Below are 16,550 nucleotides of genomic sequence, written 5' to 3'. Positions count from 1 at the left end.
GTGACTTTGGTCCCTTGAACCTTATAATTACAGGCTCAAGAGACCAAGTCTTTGTCAGATAGGGCAGACTGGAAGAGATCTTAGTCTACAGTTGGACCTTCTTCTCTCTCTAGCAGAGACTGTAGAAAGTAAGTGTTTAGAACCTATTCTAGGTGTTATTGTCACATGGAGACCCATATTCATGCAGTTCCTGATGTAAGAATGAGTACTACACAGCTGGAGGGTCGCACACACTAGTAATTGTTTCCCTGCACAAAGTAGTTCAAAGCTGTGTTAGTAAGGGAGCAAGAGAAGAGTTATTTGAACTTCAGGCAGATCTGTTCGACTTCTTTCTACTTAAGGTTAAGTGACCCCAAACAGTATGAAAACCACAAAACTAAAAAGGTCACGAATCTGTCCTTGTCAGTCTAGACAAGATTCATATGCATTTGAGAATGAACATCTTTGAACATGGCCTTCACTCATGCTACTTGTCCTGGATAAGGTTTAGAAAAAGGAACAACAAAGTTGTAAATCAGAATCATCATACTCAGCAGCCCAGCTCTTCAGGCCAGGCCAGCTCTCTTCTACTCTGAGTGACCTAATGGGAAATTAGTCATCTAGCCTCACACAGCATGGTGCTCAAGGAGAGTACAGAAAGTGAATCCCTAAATTGGGTTTAGCACCTCAGAGGCCTGCCACCAATCCACTGGCCTACTGTTCTCTTGGCCTCTTTGATTTCCAAATATAGCAAGTATGGGATTTCCCCAGAGTTAGAAAGCTCCTGTGACTCACTCTGGAGAGACCTGGCAGTAGTTCTTGGCCCAGTAGATAGCAGGCGAGCCCCACAGCCTAGAGCCCCAGAGGGGTTGCAACCACAGGCCTTGTAGTAGATTGCAGAAAGGGATCACTAAGGGTGGTTGACTGGACAACCACAGAGTGTCTATGTTCAGTGGTAGCATTGAATAAGATGGGTTGGGTGGGGTGGAGGCTTTCTGTGTTCTTCTGGAACCTTGATCGTAAAAACATTTAGGAAAAAAAATTACAGAACATGTCATATATCCCAAACTATATATTCTATGATTAAAAATATTATTTCATTTGCCACTGAGAAACTCTTGTTCCTCATGATTCATTTCTGTGACTATTTCTAGGCATGGGAAAGGTGTCACATCATTAAGGTACCATAGTATGTAAAAAGGAAACGTGTTTGTATAAACTGTAAATTTACCTGCAAGAATGAGGATGAAGAGTCCATATTTTAGAAGCCTACAGATGGGCTGTGTGTTGAATAAATTTATAAAACCTTGAGCCAAATCAGTGCCTGCTGGAGAAGAGGAAGAGGTTTGTGAGTAGGACCTCACAGAGCTGTGTCTTTAGCAGTGGTCACCACCTGCTACTGGGCTCTGGAGAAAACCCTACAGCCAGAGTTGGCTCCCTCACCAAATCTCTGGTATCTAGTGTCCATTAATATCAAAGACGCTTCCAAGAAGGGAGGTCATGAAGATGTGAGGTGCTTATGTATTTTTATCTTCCATGTATGAAGCAAGAGTAGATTAATTTAGAGATTCATGAGTTTTGTTGAAATCAATTAGAGGATGTACACGAGGTAATTGTACTAGAGGCATGAAGTCTGCTTAGAGCTCACAAGTATTCACATAACCAACCTTTTCATGTTAGAATCCGGGCTAACAGTTTAAAATTTCACAAGTTTTTGCCATATGTTTGTAGTATGATAACCATGTTATAGACATGGTTTTCTAAAGAAAAATTAGATGAAATAAATTCAAATTACTGTGTGTTTCTGAATGTCTCCAAAGGTAATTTTCCACTGAAAGTATAAGGGAAAATACAAGCCCCCAGTGACTTTCCTGCTGTTATAATCCACATGAATCTCTTCATTGGTTCTATTTCATAGATAGCTATTAACGTAACTCATAATTGCAGAAATAGTATTATATAAGAAGAAAACATTTTTAATTTTAAAAAAATCATAAGAAAAATTGTTAGTAACCCAAGATTAACACCTGAGAAAACTGAATTTTATATTAGGTTTATTTAAAATATACATTTAAAAAAAATTAAGGAGATTTTTAGTGTAAATTTTTGGGAAGGAAACCCACCAGGAATTGGCTTCTAGATCCCTTTGGCTACTCAAATCTGAAAAACCTCAAATCCCCTAGATGAAATGGCATCATATTTACATATGACCTGCATACATCCTCCTATATGTGCACCACCTAGGTATAGGTGATGATGACATACTTATTGCGTATACACACACACACACATATATATATATATACTGAGAGAGAGAGAGAGAGAGAGAGAGAGAGAGAGAGAGAGAGAGGTGTCACACTATGTACCTCTAGCTGACCTGGAACTCATTGTGTAGACTAGGCTGGCTTCCAAGATCTCACGGAGATCTTCCTGCCTCTGCCTCCTGAGTACCAGGATTAGGGGTGTGCACCAATGCAGCCCCACTCAGACAAAAATTTTTAAAGATGATTTGGGGGTCACAGTGATCTGGTTGTTCTGTATTGCTGTGTCCTGCTAGGACCATGAAAGCATTCAACACATCTCAAAGTGTTCTCTTTAAGAGAGACTGCTTCATTAAAGATCTGCATATCTCTTTTCATCAACACTAGAATTCCCGTTGCCATATCAAGCAGAATTCTTCATCAAAAATATGAATGTGGAAGAAATGTTGGCCAGCGAGGTTCTTGGAGACTTTCTCGGGGCTGTAAAAAATGTGTGGCAGCCAGAGCGCCTCAACGCCATAAACATCACGTCAGCCCTGGATAGGGGTGGCAGAGTGCCGCTTCCTATTAATGACATGAAGGAGGGGTAAGACAGCCTTCATCTTGCGCCTTAAATGGGGGTTCTTAAGTATGGTGATTTTATCAAACTTATTATAGATGGAAGATAGCCTATTGCATTTTTCTTTTTAATAAGAAATAGATATTGTGGAGATAGGAACTTATAAGCAATTTTCCATATTGACAAAGAGATAGTATCAACAGTTCCTTCAATCACTGTACTAGGGTCCTGTGAATCTAATTGTAGATCAGAACCGACACCATAAATTATAGCACTAAGCCTTTTGTACCTTTGGAGACAAGCTGATTATTTAGGGCCATGCATTTCAAAGGAAATTGATGCCCAGTTATCAGCTGGAGGACTCTGCCTGCCCGAGCTTTATTCTAGGAAACTATTTCTTCGCCTTTCACATTCTTTCCACCATGTGTCCGTGGCTGATGGCCGAAGTGCATTTGAAACTCATGCCTGAGACACGGGAGCCAAAAGCTTGGCCTTGTCACTCACAGGCTGGGTGACATTGCACAAATGTGGAACCCCTCTAGGCCTCAACTTCCTTCTCTGAACCACTGGAGCTGACATTCTCTCTCAGGCTCCTGAAAGTGGTTAAATGAGAGAGAGATGGATATGTCAACTCTCAAGCCAGAGTGTGACCTGTGTAAGTAAAAACACTCCTGTTGGGAGAATTGAAAGCACCGGTGTCAGTATCATACCAAACTTCCATCTCTAATTTCTTATCTGTAGGCTGATGGAGAATTGCTTCTCACTCAATCCTGCAAAAGTGCAGTCTGTGGAATAAATCACTGTTTGCTGCACATACCCCCTCCTAACTCTCCCTTCTCCCATAATCCTGGTAACACTTCTTTGCAGGTGATATCTAGAATTAACCAGGATAACTGGATTCGTGAGAATCAGATTTCAGGGCAGCTTAATGGAGAACTTGTTTGGAAATAACGGAAAAGATCCCAAATACACATAAATGAAAGTCTGAGAGGGTAGGCAGAAGAGGGGCGGAGGAAGGCAGTGGACTGTGAAGTTCAACTTAACATTGCAGAATTAAGTTTTATCTTGAATGGTATAGCGATGGATTTCGAAGTCAACCAAGCACACGTACGAGAGCTTTGAGGAAAGTGGTGGGCTTATCTCTTGTCTAAGTGCTGTTTGGCTCTCTGTATGAAACTTAACTCTAGAGCTTAAATTTTCACTGTGAAGTTACACCCGTGGAGCTCTTCCTCACCAAGTAAATTAAAAAGCATAACCGTGGAAAAGATGAGCGGGAGGGTCCCCTGAAAACACTCTCCCAGTATGCACCCCCTTTTCAACAGTTTCCTTAACACGTTCCAAGATGATTGTTAAAACAACGGCCAGCGAGCATTTAGAAGCAACAGTGTGAGCACCAGCCCCTTCTCCAGTCAGTAGAGCACACTCTTATGTTAAGATGTGAGCTCAACTTAATTCTATTAAGCATCTCCGTCACCCAAACACTAACCCGACGCAGAACTTTTCAACTATGCCCACTCTGAGAATGACTGCTAAAGTATCATTTAAAATGTACACGATAGATAGGCTTCTGGCCTTGGATAGCCTCTAGAGATTTTGAGTATTTGAGCTGGGCCTGAGCATGTGACTCTAAATTAAGAAGAGAATCTTGGCCCTCTAAGTCCTTGATGAGAGTTCAGTCATTAGCTAGCTGTCTGCAGCACCTGTCAGCTCTTTGAGAGAGCCCTCCCTCCCCATGGCATTTATTTAGACTCTTGTCTCAGATCCCTGCCCAGCTTGAAATGCTTTCCATGAGCTTCAATTTAACGTTAAGCCTTAACCTTTGCAAAGTATGCATAGGAGAAGTCTTTTTAAAATAGTGTTCTATAAATTGTACCTGATGCCAGCTCTGTTCCTCCAGTATCTCCATGCACGCCCCAGGGAAATCAGGTCCCATTTGAGTTAAAATTGCAGGAGAAAAGTGTGTCCCTAGGAATGGTTTCGTATATTTTCCTTAGTTGTCATATAAAGTTGTGATAACCAAGTCTCTTTACCCACGTTGCCTTATTACAAGTAAATCCCACAGTTTTCTCAGTGCTATGACTTTCTCTTTAATGATATATAGTGAATCTTTGTAATGCATTTAATACTCTTTTAAATGATGTCTATTGTGCATGCGTAATGCACTTACTACATTTTTAAATGATATATAGTGTATATATGTAATTCACTTAATATAATTTTTGCTTTCACCTTAAAAAATTATGAGCTCTAAATATACTAAATGAAATATAGAAAATATAAACAGAGAAAGACTGATTTAGCCAAGGAATTTCAGATATTACTTTTCTATAATCTTATTTTAAAAAAATAATGTGTTCGCTTCGGTAATAGTTATTAAGAAACTAATGAATGTTTTCTCCTAATATGTAACATAAATCGTGCTTAGATTTAAAGGAAAAAAATAAAGATCTTTGTGAATACACACACACACACACACACACACACACACACACACACATATTTGCTCATGGCAGCCACAATCTACTGATGACATATTACTTTTCTGTGCTTGGTATGTGTAGTGACATAGCCAACAGGTGGCTTAGAGTCGTTCATAGGAGAAGACTCTTTTATGCCAATCTACAGCCCAAAGTGCCATTAAATGCCAGGCAGTAGAGCCCACTGGGCAGCTCCTTCTTCATGATGAGCATTTTCGCATCTCTACAGCACTCGCTGACAGCTTTCAAGCTTCTTCTAAATCGAACAGAAAACAATGATAAAGATTTACTTCAAAGTGAATAAGCTTCTGCAAAGGAAGGCTGAACCCTCCAAAAAGATTAATTTTCACTTGCCAGACTCGCGACCCCAAGGCAACTGTGCATGGACTCGGTGCTGCTTTTGCTCCTGACATAGAGCCAAGAGCTAAGAACTCATAGATGTATTTAGCGTGAGATAAAGCTGGTGGAAAGAAGAGCAGGGTCATATTTCATGCTAGTTTCATATTGTAACTGCCAACCACAGCTGAGTGATGTGGTGTAAATGGCGACTATGAAGGGAATGATGGGGTGTGAGGATTAAAGACAATGCTCGCTTTTCATAGGAGATTATCAAACCTATTTCCTCTGGTGACCAAGGCGTGCAGATCTAGCCTCAGTCAGTGGCAGAAAAGCTGTTCTCATTTATTCTCTGAGCCATTTCATACAATTCTAACTGGCTGAGGTTTGCCTGTGTCAAAAGGCTCAGTGAGCAGTTGAGGAAGAGAATGTAAGTTGGTGCTGGCACACACTGTGGTGATGGACAGTCATGATGCTGGGCCAAGGTGCTCAGCTCTGAAATTGTCCTCATCTTTCCCCTTCTCCGTGAGAGCATGCCTGCGTGCATGCGTGAGTGTGTGCGCCCGGACATAGAGCCCTAGGATTCATGAGTCTCTGCTTCCCTAACATTGAGATAAGTTATGTTAGAAGCAGCCAACAGCTGAACCATATTCTCTGAAAGTTGGGTGGGTATTGTCCTGAAACAAAGGGATCACTGGAGGAAAGGGTTGACAGGAAAGTTTCTGTGTTAGGCTTATCACGTGTAGTGTGCAGGGAATCGAGGTGGAGTTTAGTAGAGAGAGCTGTGCAGAGTTTAGGTGGCTCAGGAGCATCAGATGTGGAAGTTGGGCCATCTGAAATCCACCCAGCGTGGCTGCTCCTTCCCCCCTTCCCTCGATCTTCTTTTACTCCGTACCGATTCTCAGAGAATTCAGAGCTAGCGCATTGTCAGGGTCTAAGAGCTAACCGCTCCTCTCCTTTCAGTAGTGAGAAAGTTATATATTTTGACTGTTGTTGTTTTTGTTGTTTTCTATGTTTAATTGATATGAAGAAATTCACTGCAAACTCAGAGCTCAAGGTTAAATGGAATTTTTAATCCCATTGTTTTTTTGTTTTTAAATTCTGGGCTTTTCTTAGTTATTTGGTTTATATCTTATAAGTTGTTTATAAATCTTTAATTTTACATGTTATCCTAAAATTAATTACAGTTGTTTACAGAGGGGAGAAGTGGGATAAGGGACAAGACCGGAGTGGCTACTACATCTCCCAGAATCCCATAGTCCTCAGTGACATGTAGCGTGCATGGATATATGCTCAAGTTGGTTGGCATCTCTTCTGGGCATAAGCTCAAGAGTCAGACGTATCCCATGAGTAGGACAACTGGAGAAAACATATGTTCATTGTAATCGCTGTCTTGCTGTTGCTGGGGAAAACCGTGTTGACTACAGTTATTTTCTTGTTTGATGATTCCTTACATTAAATGTTTAGGTGCCTCAACAAACCTATCCTATCTCAAAGGAAAAACAAAATAAAAGTGTACCTGAAGAGTTCTCTGCAGTGTACAGGAGCTCCTGGCATGGCGAGGCACTATACTTTCTAGGCCTGCAGAGCAGTGGTTCTCAACCTATAGGTCGAGACCTCCTTGGAGGTCACACATCAGATATACTGCATCTCAGATATTTACATTACAATTCATAGCGATAGCAAAATCACCGTTATGAGGAAGCAACGAAACAATCTTATGGTTGGGGGTCAGCACAGCACCGGGAATATGATTAAAGGGTCACAGCATTAGGAAGGTTGGGAGCCATGATCCAGAGCTTTCTCGTGGATAATATGTGCCCATCTCAACTTTTTAGGACCATTTGGGTTCAAGATAACAACTCTCTTCATTTTACTTGATAAGAGTTTTGTTTTAATTGTATGTTCTAAAGATATCTAGAAGGAAACCATGGTAAGAGACGTAGACTTTTCATATGCAGCGTCCAGTTGCTATTGTTAGCTATGCTCTCATACAGCATTATATATTAGGAAGAGCCAGTGGGGCCAGAGGTGCTTCTGCTACAAAAGAATCAACAAGTCCACCTGTTGACCTTTGAGACAGGCCCACTGTCTTCCATCGTCTTCGCATGGCATTTGCGGCCTGTGTTTTTAACTGGTAAATGCTGTTCATGGGCCCATCTGCTCCCTTACTCACTCAGCACCTGAGGTGCCAGGGGGCAATGGCAGAGACTAGGTTTGAGAACAATTGCAAGACTGTTTGCTGCCTTGTACCCTACATGGGGTCGACTGTTGGTGACTCAAACTCAAGTGGTGGCAGTGAGATGGGACCGAGTGACACATATGTTTGCAAGTTATTTCAGGGCAACTGTCAGCAACTGATGACGGATTGAGCTGTGAGAGAAGAAGGAGAGTCAAAGATATGGCGCCGGAGTTCAAGGCTTGAGCACCTGGGGTTGCCAATCACCAGGAGAAGGAGGTGGAAGGCACAACAGGTGGAGGTGGGGAGGGGTGAAGATGAGCTCAGCTCGGAACATATCAAGTTTGAGGAGTTTATGGCTCGTCCTTGTAGGGATGAAAGTAACTTGGCATGGTGGTAACGGCCATAAAAATGTTTTCACTTCTAGGCAGCTCTTTTTAGACAGCAACAGTAAGGAATATACACAGAGATAGACTTTACAGTCTTATTTATAACATCAAAAAATTAGAAGCAACTGCATGTCCAACTCTGAAATAATTGCAGAATAAATCATATGCACTTAAAAAATTATATTGCCATAAAACCATAATTGCAAAGAGTACAATGTGGAAAGCGCTTATGACGCATTAAGTGGAGAAGCAGGATGCAAAATTAAATTTTAGAGATGATTGCAATTACGTTAAAACATATGCATTTGAAAAATATTCTGCAAGGTACATTGGAAAATGAAAATGGTTATCTTGGTAATATAAATGAATTCAGTTTTTATATTCCAAGTTTCCTATATTGCTTTTATAATTTAAGAGAAAAACACATTTCAAAGTACCAAAACTTCTTATGCTTATTTATATTAACTTTAGCTGAATTAATCTAAAAACTTACTAATTATAAATGCAAATCACTATCATGTTTGAGCAAAAGGGCTCTTAGCAGTGGTGAGGAACACATTCATTCGTCTCTGTTTATGAAAATACTTTGCAGCTATCAAGAAAAAAAATGTATGGTGTTGGGCAGGCAGTTAATAAGGAGATGGAAATTGGTTTTGTGAAGCTGAAGTGACTTTTAAAAACAGAATATATGTGGAACACTTGCCTTTCCCAGAGATTTCTTACAGCTCCTGTCCTGAATCTTTTACTTTGATCTTTAATTTACTGCATTGCTCCCTCCTTACTTTCCCTAAGGTATAGAGTTGTTGCTGTTTAAATTGTTCCGGACATGAAACTTAAGACCTAATGTAATAAACAAAGTTCTGGAACAGTTGTCATCTCAAATGTGGCCGGGACATCATGCTTACATTGACAGTTTTGAATTTTTACATTACATTTTTCATTTATTTCACTTTAAAATACAGTAGCACTGAGTGGTGGCTCACATCTTTGATCTTGGCACTTGGGTGGTTGAGACTAGAGGATTGCCATGAGTTTGAGCCACACAGTGAGTTTATCACCAATCCAGACTGTAAGAATACGATCCTGTCTCAAAAAACTAAGCAAATAGCATCTTTATTAAGGTAGAATTCATATAAGACCCATTTCACCCATTCAGAACAGATGATCATTATACTACAGGTCAGGCCATCATCTCAGGTCAGGCCAGTATTTCAGAGCTCTGCACCCGCACCCCATACACATCAGTAGCCACTTACTACCAACGACCTAACTTCTTGGCAAACTCTAGCTTATTTAGCTGCTTCCTCACCTTAATCTTTCTTTCAGGAGTTCCACAAAAAAAAAAAAAAGTTATTTCAACTGGCTTTTTCATCATTTAACATAATGGTTTCAAGTTGCATCCATATTGTAGAAAAAATACTTCATTTTGTCTTATTAGGTTAGTGAATGATACAATGTTATATGGCCTTTTGGGTTACCTTTTTTACTATGAGAAAGGCTACTGCTTTAAACATCAGCTATACATTTTGTGTAGAGATCTATTTTCACTTCTCCTAGACGTCTCTATGGGAATAGAATTTCCAGATCATCTGGTGACCCTGTATGTAACCTCTTGAGGAACTGTTAAGCTGCCTCCCCAAAGCCATGGGCTATTTCACATTCCCAGCAGCAGATTCTTCTACATTCTCTCCAGCACCAGCTTTTGGCTTCCTTTCTGATTCCTAGCAGGAATTAAGTGGTATCTCCTTGTGGATTTGACATCTCTCTCACCAGTGATCAAGGGTGCTGAGAATCTTTTCATACACTTTCTGTGTGCAATGTAAAAGAAAAGTTCTTTTGCAGCTCTTCTTTGGAGATATGTCTGTTCAGATCCTTGGTCATTCTTTAAACTGGGCTGTTTGTGTTTTTATGATGTGAGAGTCCTTTACATATTCTAGATGCAAGTCACTTAACAGATACGTGATTTGTAAATAACCCCTTTGTAACTTATCTTTACTTTCTTGCTGTTGCTCTTTGAAGCCTGAAATGTTTTAATTTTGAGAAAGCTCAGCTTATCTAGTTTTTTCCTGTCCCTGCTGGAGCTTTTGATGTCAAAGCTAGAAGAACCATTGGCTAACCCAAGGCCACAAGGATTTATGCCTGTTTTTCTTCTTAGACTTAACAGTTTGAACTCTTGCATTTAAGTCACAGTATGCATTTCTAAATAAACTGATTGTAGAGGAATTTTAACTCCATAACAACATTAACGAGAAAGATGCTGAGTATGCCACTATTCCCACATTTGCAGCTCCCCCAATTCCCATTACCTTTTGCCAGAGTGGACAGGACAGGACATCCTCAGCCACAGTCCATAGCTTACATAGGGTCATAGGTTTGGACAAATGAGCATGGCATATGCACATTCTAGTGTATCAGACAGAGTGGTTTCTCTGCCCTGAGAACCATCTGTGTTGCATCTCTTCATCTTTCCTTTCCTCTGCCCCTAGCAGCCGTCTCTTTACCCTCTCCCCAGTGAGCTTTCTCTGGGATGTCATGTGGCTCAGACAGTTGGTATTACACTGCATGTGGCCTTTCTGGATTCTTTCACTTAGTAACTTGCAGTTGAATGTCTTTTTCTTGGTAGCTCCTTCCATTTCATGTGTGTGCTGAATAATATTTCCTTTTCTGGATATACCACAGTTACCTGTTCACCCACTGAAAGATGTACACATTGCACTTAGAAATTATAGAGAGACTGCGTTCTTTCTTCACATATGTACAAGTTTTATGTAGATCTAAGTGCTGGCTTCTTTTGCTAAGAGCTGGGCCATAGGGTAAAATGTGTTTAACTCTGGAAGAAAAACTCAAGCTGTCTTTGAATTGGCTGTGCCATAGTTTGTTACTCCAGCTAGTTACAAAAGTTCTGGCTGCTGCTTGTTTTTCAGTGTTTATTCATTATGATCCCCCAGTGATGCTTCAGTCAATTTTCCCCCTAATAATATGTGATGTGGGACACCTTTTCATCTTCATTTGCTCACTGTATCTTGGTCAGTTCTCCATTAAGGTTTTTCTCTTTTAAAAAAGTATGTCTTTAAAAAATATCCATTGTTTCTTTCTTCCTTTCTTTTTTTGTTCTCCTCCTTCTATCTTTCCTTCCTCGCTTTCTTCCTTATTTTGAGACAGTCTCAAACTGGTCTTGAACTCACTAGCTGGGAATGTGGAATCCTATCCTCTTGTTCCCACTTCCCAGATACTGGGCTTACAGATGTCTCTTGCCAAGCCAGGTTTATGAGGTGCTAGAGATGGAACCCAGCCTTGGGAATGCCAGGCACACACTCTACCAAGTGAGCTATCTCCCCCAGCCCTGAGAAACCTTTAAGTCAGTTGTGTTTTATTATTGTTTTATGTTTGATAACAGCTTTTTATGATATAGGGGATTTGCAAATATTTTCTCCCAGGCTCTGGAAAGTTTGCTTGACAGTCTGTTTAGTATGGGAGAAAATCTAAGCTCCTCCTTTCTACCCCCTCTTTTTAAATCAATTCCTTTATTTCATGAATTACACCGTTAATGCCTTGTTTTAGAAAATAATTTTGTACTTCTCTGCATTACCTTCTTGTGATTTGTACTTTGCTCTGTCATTCCTTCTGAGGTCACCCTTGTACATACGGCTCAGTTGTAGAACTTTTTAAAAAAATGTATACATTCATTTGTTCCATCACCATCTGTTGAAAAGATTAATTTACATTAGTCTATTTGTCCCATGTTACATCAGTTAATGGTGCTTCTGTAGGGCCGTCCCTACACACTCGGAAGCTGCTTTAACTACTACAGCTTTGTTGCAAGTGCGATAGTTTCAGGTCCCTGACTTTGCGCGCTTCTGTTTCAGCATGGTGTCTGATATTCAGAGTCTTTTGTCTCTCCCTGAGCTTAAGAACCATTTGTCCAGATCCACAGAACACATCACCAGGCTTTGGCTTGGCATTTCATTGACATTATGGATGAATTTGGAAAAAGCTATCACTTTATATACTGAGTCTTCTTCTTGATAAAGAAAACATTCCTCCCCGTTAGTTTTGTTTTCTTGATTCTTTCATGGGTTTTTTTTCTCATCTATAGTTTGAATGCACTTTTAAAAACTTTATATTTAGCTTATTTTTGTTATATCTGATCTCAATGGGATACCACTTTTGTTTCAAGATTTGTCTACATTGCTATATAGAAAATTGGTTTTCAGTGTATTAACCTTTGTATTCTGTAAACTTACTATAAGGGACCATTGGCTCAGAGAGACATTTTGTCCACTATTTTGGATCTTACCATTCTTGAACAAAGATATTTTTATTTCTTTCATCTCAGCATGCACTGAAATTCTTTTTACTCTCTGACTTCCTTGAGCAGAACTTTCCACTATTGTGTTGAAATGGGGACTGTCTGAGGTTGTTTCTGTTGTGTTTTGTTTTTACTGTTTACAGTAGTTATTGTGATTCTAACAGAAGTTCACATTGAGAGATTAGGGAGCTCCCTCCACTGTTAATTTATAAGTGATTTTATTACTTCTGAATGTTTGATCTTGTCAAATGATATTTCTTAATCTATTAATAACATCATTCCTTGGGTAATTCACTAATGTGATAATTTTAGTTTTATTTTCATAAATGGGAAAGATTGTACATGGCCACCTTTTATAATTTTCTTTAAACATTTTTGGGTTCAGTTTGCTGGCTGTTAGTCAGTTTGTTTGTTTTTCATTTTGTTTGGATTTCAAATACACTCAAAACTTACAACCTAGTGAGTACAGTTGTGGTTCACCTGCCTCAGCCTGGCAAGTTTAGATTATAGGCAGCATCTAGAAAATGCTCCCCTGGCTGCCTTATTCTGAATTGCAGCAAACTGGCTTTAGTTTATGAATTGTGGAGGGAAGCCCAGTGTGTGACTGTGCTCTTTGCCACTGAGGGCTGATTGCCGGTTAGCTTTCTTTCTTTCTGGATTGTAAGTCTATACAGGTTCATTCGCTCGCTTGTTCGTTCTCTCTCTCTCTCTCTCTCTCTCTCTCTCTCTCTCTCTCTCTCTCTCTCTCTCTTTCTCTCTCTCTCTCTCTCTTTCTTTCTTTCTTGCTTCCTTCCTTCCTTCCTTTTCTAGTATGGGAGATGGATCTCTTTTGTAATTATTCAGTTTCATCTGTGCAATCAAATTTTGGGTATGGAGTTGATTTTAGTATTCTCTGATTATCTGTTTGTCTCCATGAACTCTCCTAAAGTGAGAGTTTATGTGATTGATTCTGTATCTTTCTCTTTTCTAATATACACATTCAGCACTATAAATTGTCCTCGAAGAACTGCCTTGGCCGTTGTCCTAAACTTTTGAAAATTTGCAGAATTCTTTTTATTTATCTCAAAATATTTTAAGTATTCTTGAAGATTTGTTTTGGAACTTGGGTTGCGTTGGCAAGTGCAGCTGTCTCGTTCGTTCAGAGAGTGCTCTGTGTTTCTCACGCTGTGATGTCTGCCTCCATTTATTTATTTTTTATTTTTCATTGGACTGACAATGAGTAAAAGGAACTGCAGAAGAGTTCAAATGTGAGACTGGGGGAGTTTCTCCAGCTCTGGGTGTAGATCTCAGGTTTAAGTGAGCCTGTGCCTTGGGCCTGAGAGTCCCATCTTCTAGGTAATTGACAGCTGGCAATAATTAACAGTTGACCATTAAGTCGGGAATTTAATTGTCTCTCTCCCAGGTCTGCTGGACTTTTACACTAATCCCAGCATTGAACCCCTGCTTAGTGTCTCCTGTAGGCAGGCCTTTTTAAGACCAGAATTGTTTGTGTCCCTCTTCTCCTGCCAACAACAGGAAATCCTCCTGTTTCCCAAAGAAGCCTAGCCAGGTCTGCCCATGAGAACACGTAAGTTCAGGATCCTCAGTGACCAGGCTGCCCTGGAGTGTGTGACTCTCAGGCTTGTCTACGTGGACCTTCCAGCAATATCATAACTGTAGCTAAGCTTTCCTGTACCAGAATCTCAAGGGTCCCCTCCGAGACTCTGGCTTGCAAACTCCTCCTCCAGGAGGTTGTGATTCTCCATTTCCCTCTGCTGCTCTGCCCAGTTCCTGGGGCATTCGTTTGTTCTAAGGCTTATTTGTCTTGAGTGCCTAAATTGTTCTTTTTACAGTTTACTCTGTTTGTTTGTGTGTTTGTTTGGTTTGTTTCATTAGGCTATGGTGATGACTGCCAATCTTCTACTGTGTTCGCTAGGTACAAAAGTAGATTCTGTCTTTGATCAGTTTTGATGTTGATTTTGTATTTATGGCATGAGATGTTGGTAGTGGGGTTTAATTTTTTTTAGTGGGGTTTAATTTTTTTTATTTTTACATTTTCATGTGGATACCTCACTGTTCTAAGACCACCAATTATAAATACTATTTATCTTCCATCAGACTCCCTTGTGACAATAATCCACTTAGAAAATATTAGAGTTGAGTTCTAGATTTTTGGCTCTATTTCACTGATTTCTATGTCTAACTCCTTGCAGTACTCGCTAGCTTTATGTTGTAGCTTTGAGTCCATTTGCAACCTTTCATCGTGCTTCTTCCAAAGTTGTTTCATTTACTGGAATTTTTTCTTTTTCGGCCTTTTGTTTTTCTTAACCGTTTATGAGTGCTTGGATTGGCATCTGAAGTATGTCTCAAAGACAGCTGGATCCTTAGTAGGCTGGCCACACGTGATAAGTAGCTAATTCTTATCGTTTAAGGGCAGAAATTATAATAATTTAGAAAATTTTTTTGTTTTCTCCTTTTCTCTGGAAGGCTCCCTATCTTACCGAGATTCCCTGAGACCTCCCCTGTCAGCTGCTACTGTGGTCTGTCCAATTGTGAAATCCTGTTTCTCAACTCAGGAGAATTCTTTCCCTGCAATGCTCAGGGTACTCTTCAAGAAAACATGTTTTGCTTCATTCTTGGTGAACAAATAATACTTTTTTCTTGTGTTAACGTCTGAGCTGAAGAGAAGAGATCTGAAAGAAAACCAAACACAGAGGGGTCTGTGTGCTTGGGACCCTGACAGAAATGCTCAGTGAAATAGTGAAATTGGCAGAGAGCTCGGCTCCTCAGGGTGTAATGTCATAATTGCATTATGTGAAAATCAAATGAAGAGCCATTACTTACAGCTATTATTTTAGGGTTAGGCTTATTTTCTTAACAAATTTATCTGAAGGAGAATCTTATTGTAAGTAGTCTAATATAATGATCAGGACATATAGCACTTAGCTGGTTTGAATTCAAGGAATGCATGAAATATAAGTTCCAGACCTTCATATAGAATGGAAAGAGTGCTTGGTACACCTAAGCACTCAGTAAATACTGGTAGAATAAAAGAATGGACAACAGAAGCCCTACATGAATCACTGCTTTGAGAGCCCAGGCTCCTATCTCAGAGATGACTCTAGTTAAGCCCTCAATTCAAAAGGATAAATCCTGCTTTCAGGGGTAAATTGTTTTTTGTATTTTTTTTCCCTCCAGTGTTTTCAATTTTCCTAAAGGATAACTTGAGAGTTTCATATTTTTGCAGTGTTTATGTCATGGTTGGTGCCGATGTTGCATTTTCTTCTTGTTTACGAGAAGTTGAAAATCCACAGAATCAGTTAAGATGCAGTCAAGAAATGGAGCCTGTGATAACATGCGACAAAAAGTTCCGAACTCACTTTCATATCGACTGGTGCAAGATTTCACTGGTGAGTTTTTTGTTTGGTTGTTTTTTTTAACTTTGCTTTTGCAAATTTAATTAGCAGTGATGTGTCTGGACATACCATTTGACTGGAACCCGAATTGCTGTTGGAAATAAATCCTAGGTTTTCTTTGTCAACTGTGTGGACTTCCTTGATTTGATGGATTTGACGAATTAGATGATGGTCCGTCCATGTAAGGGAGCGTCTCGCCACCTTTGTACCCTGCACTTGATTAGCTGTCGAGGCTGGATTAGCTTGGCGGGTGGTCCAAGGAAGCTTTCGGATGTCCAGGATGTTGTTAATACAGCAGACATTAGGGAGCCAGGGTGGTGTGTGCAGGAGGTCTCCTTAAATGTGCAGCCATCAGCTCACTTTTGGAGGGAAAGAACAGAGCACAGTGATAGTACGGATAAAGCTGTGTTCTGCTGTGACCCCAGTACTCTACAAACCCAAATGACAGAGCTCAGCAGACACGGGACAACTCTATGGGAGAATATTTTGCCTACAACCTTAAAAGTAAATGTATCAACTCTATAAGTTTCTTCTAAGCAAACTTAAAATTGTTTTATTGATTAAATTTATTCTTTTACAAACATGCAAACACATCTTGAATTTGAATACTAAAAAAATGCAAGTGGTTTCACACACACATACCTCTAGGAGACTTATAATATTTCA

General features: G+C 39.9%; 1 protein-coding gene across 15 annotated transcripts in view; it reads left to right on the top strand.

The window, feature by feature from the left end:
• Window positions 1-16,550, top strand: part of Sgce (sarcoglycan, epsilon) — a 72,855-nt gene that overhangs the window by 37,305 nt on the left and 19,000 nt on the right. For 14 of the 15 annotated variants that reach the window (NM_001130189.1, NM_001130191.1, NM_011360.3 and 11 more), the window contains 2 exons: window positions 2,628-2,826; window positions 15,716-15,878. In NM_001130189.1, the coding sequence (NP_001123661.1) occupies window positions 2,628-2,826; window positions 15,716-15,878 (362 nt within the window). Of the gene's footprint in view, window positions 1-2,627; window positions 2,827-15,055; window positions 15,634-15,715; window positions 15,879-16,550 lie in introns of those variants that run through there. The other variant, XM_011241051.3, reaches the window with a different exon arrangement.

Source organism: Mus musculus, chromosome 6 (assembly GCF_000001635.26).
Source record: "Mus musculus strain C57BL/6J chromosome 6, GRCm38.p6 C57BL/6J".
In the NCBI taxonomy this organism is placed as follows: Eukaryota; Metazoa; Chordata; class Mammalia; order Rodentia; family Muridae; genus Mus; species Mus musculus.
This window is presented reverse-complemented; position numbering and strand designations above follow the sequence as displayed.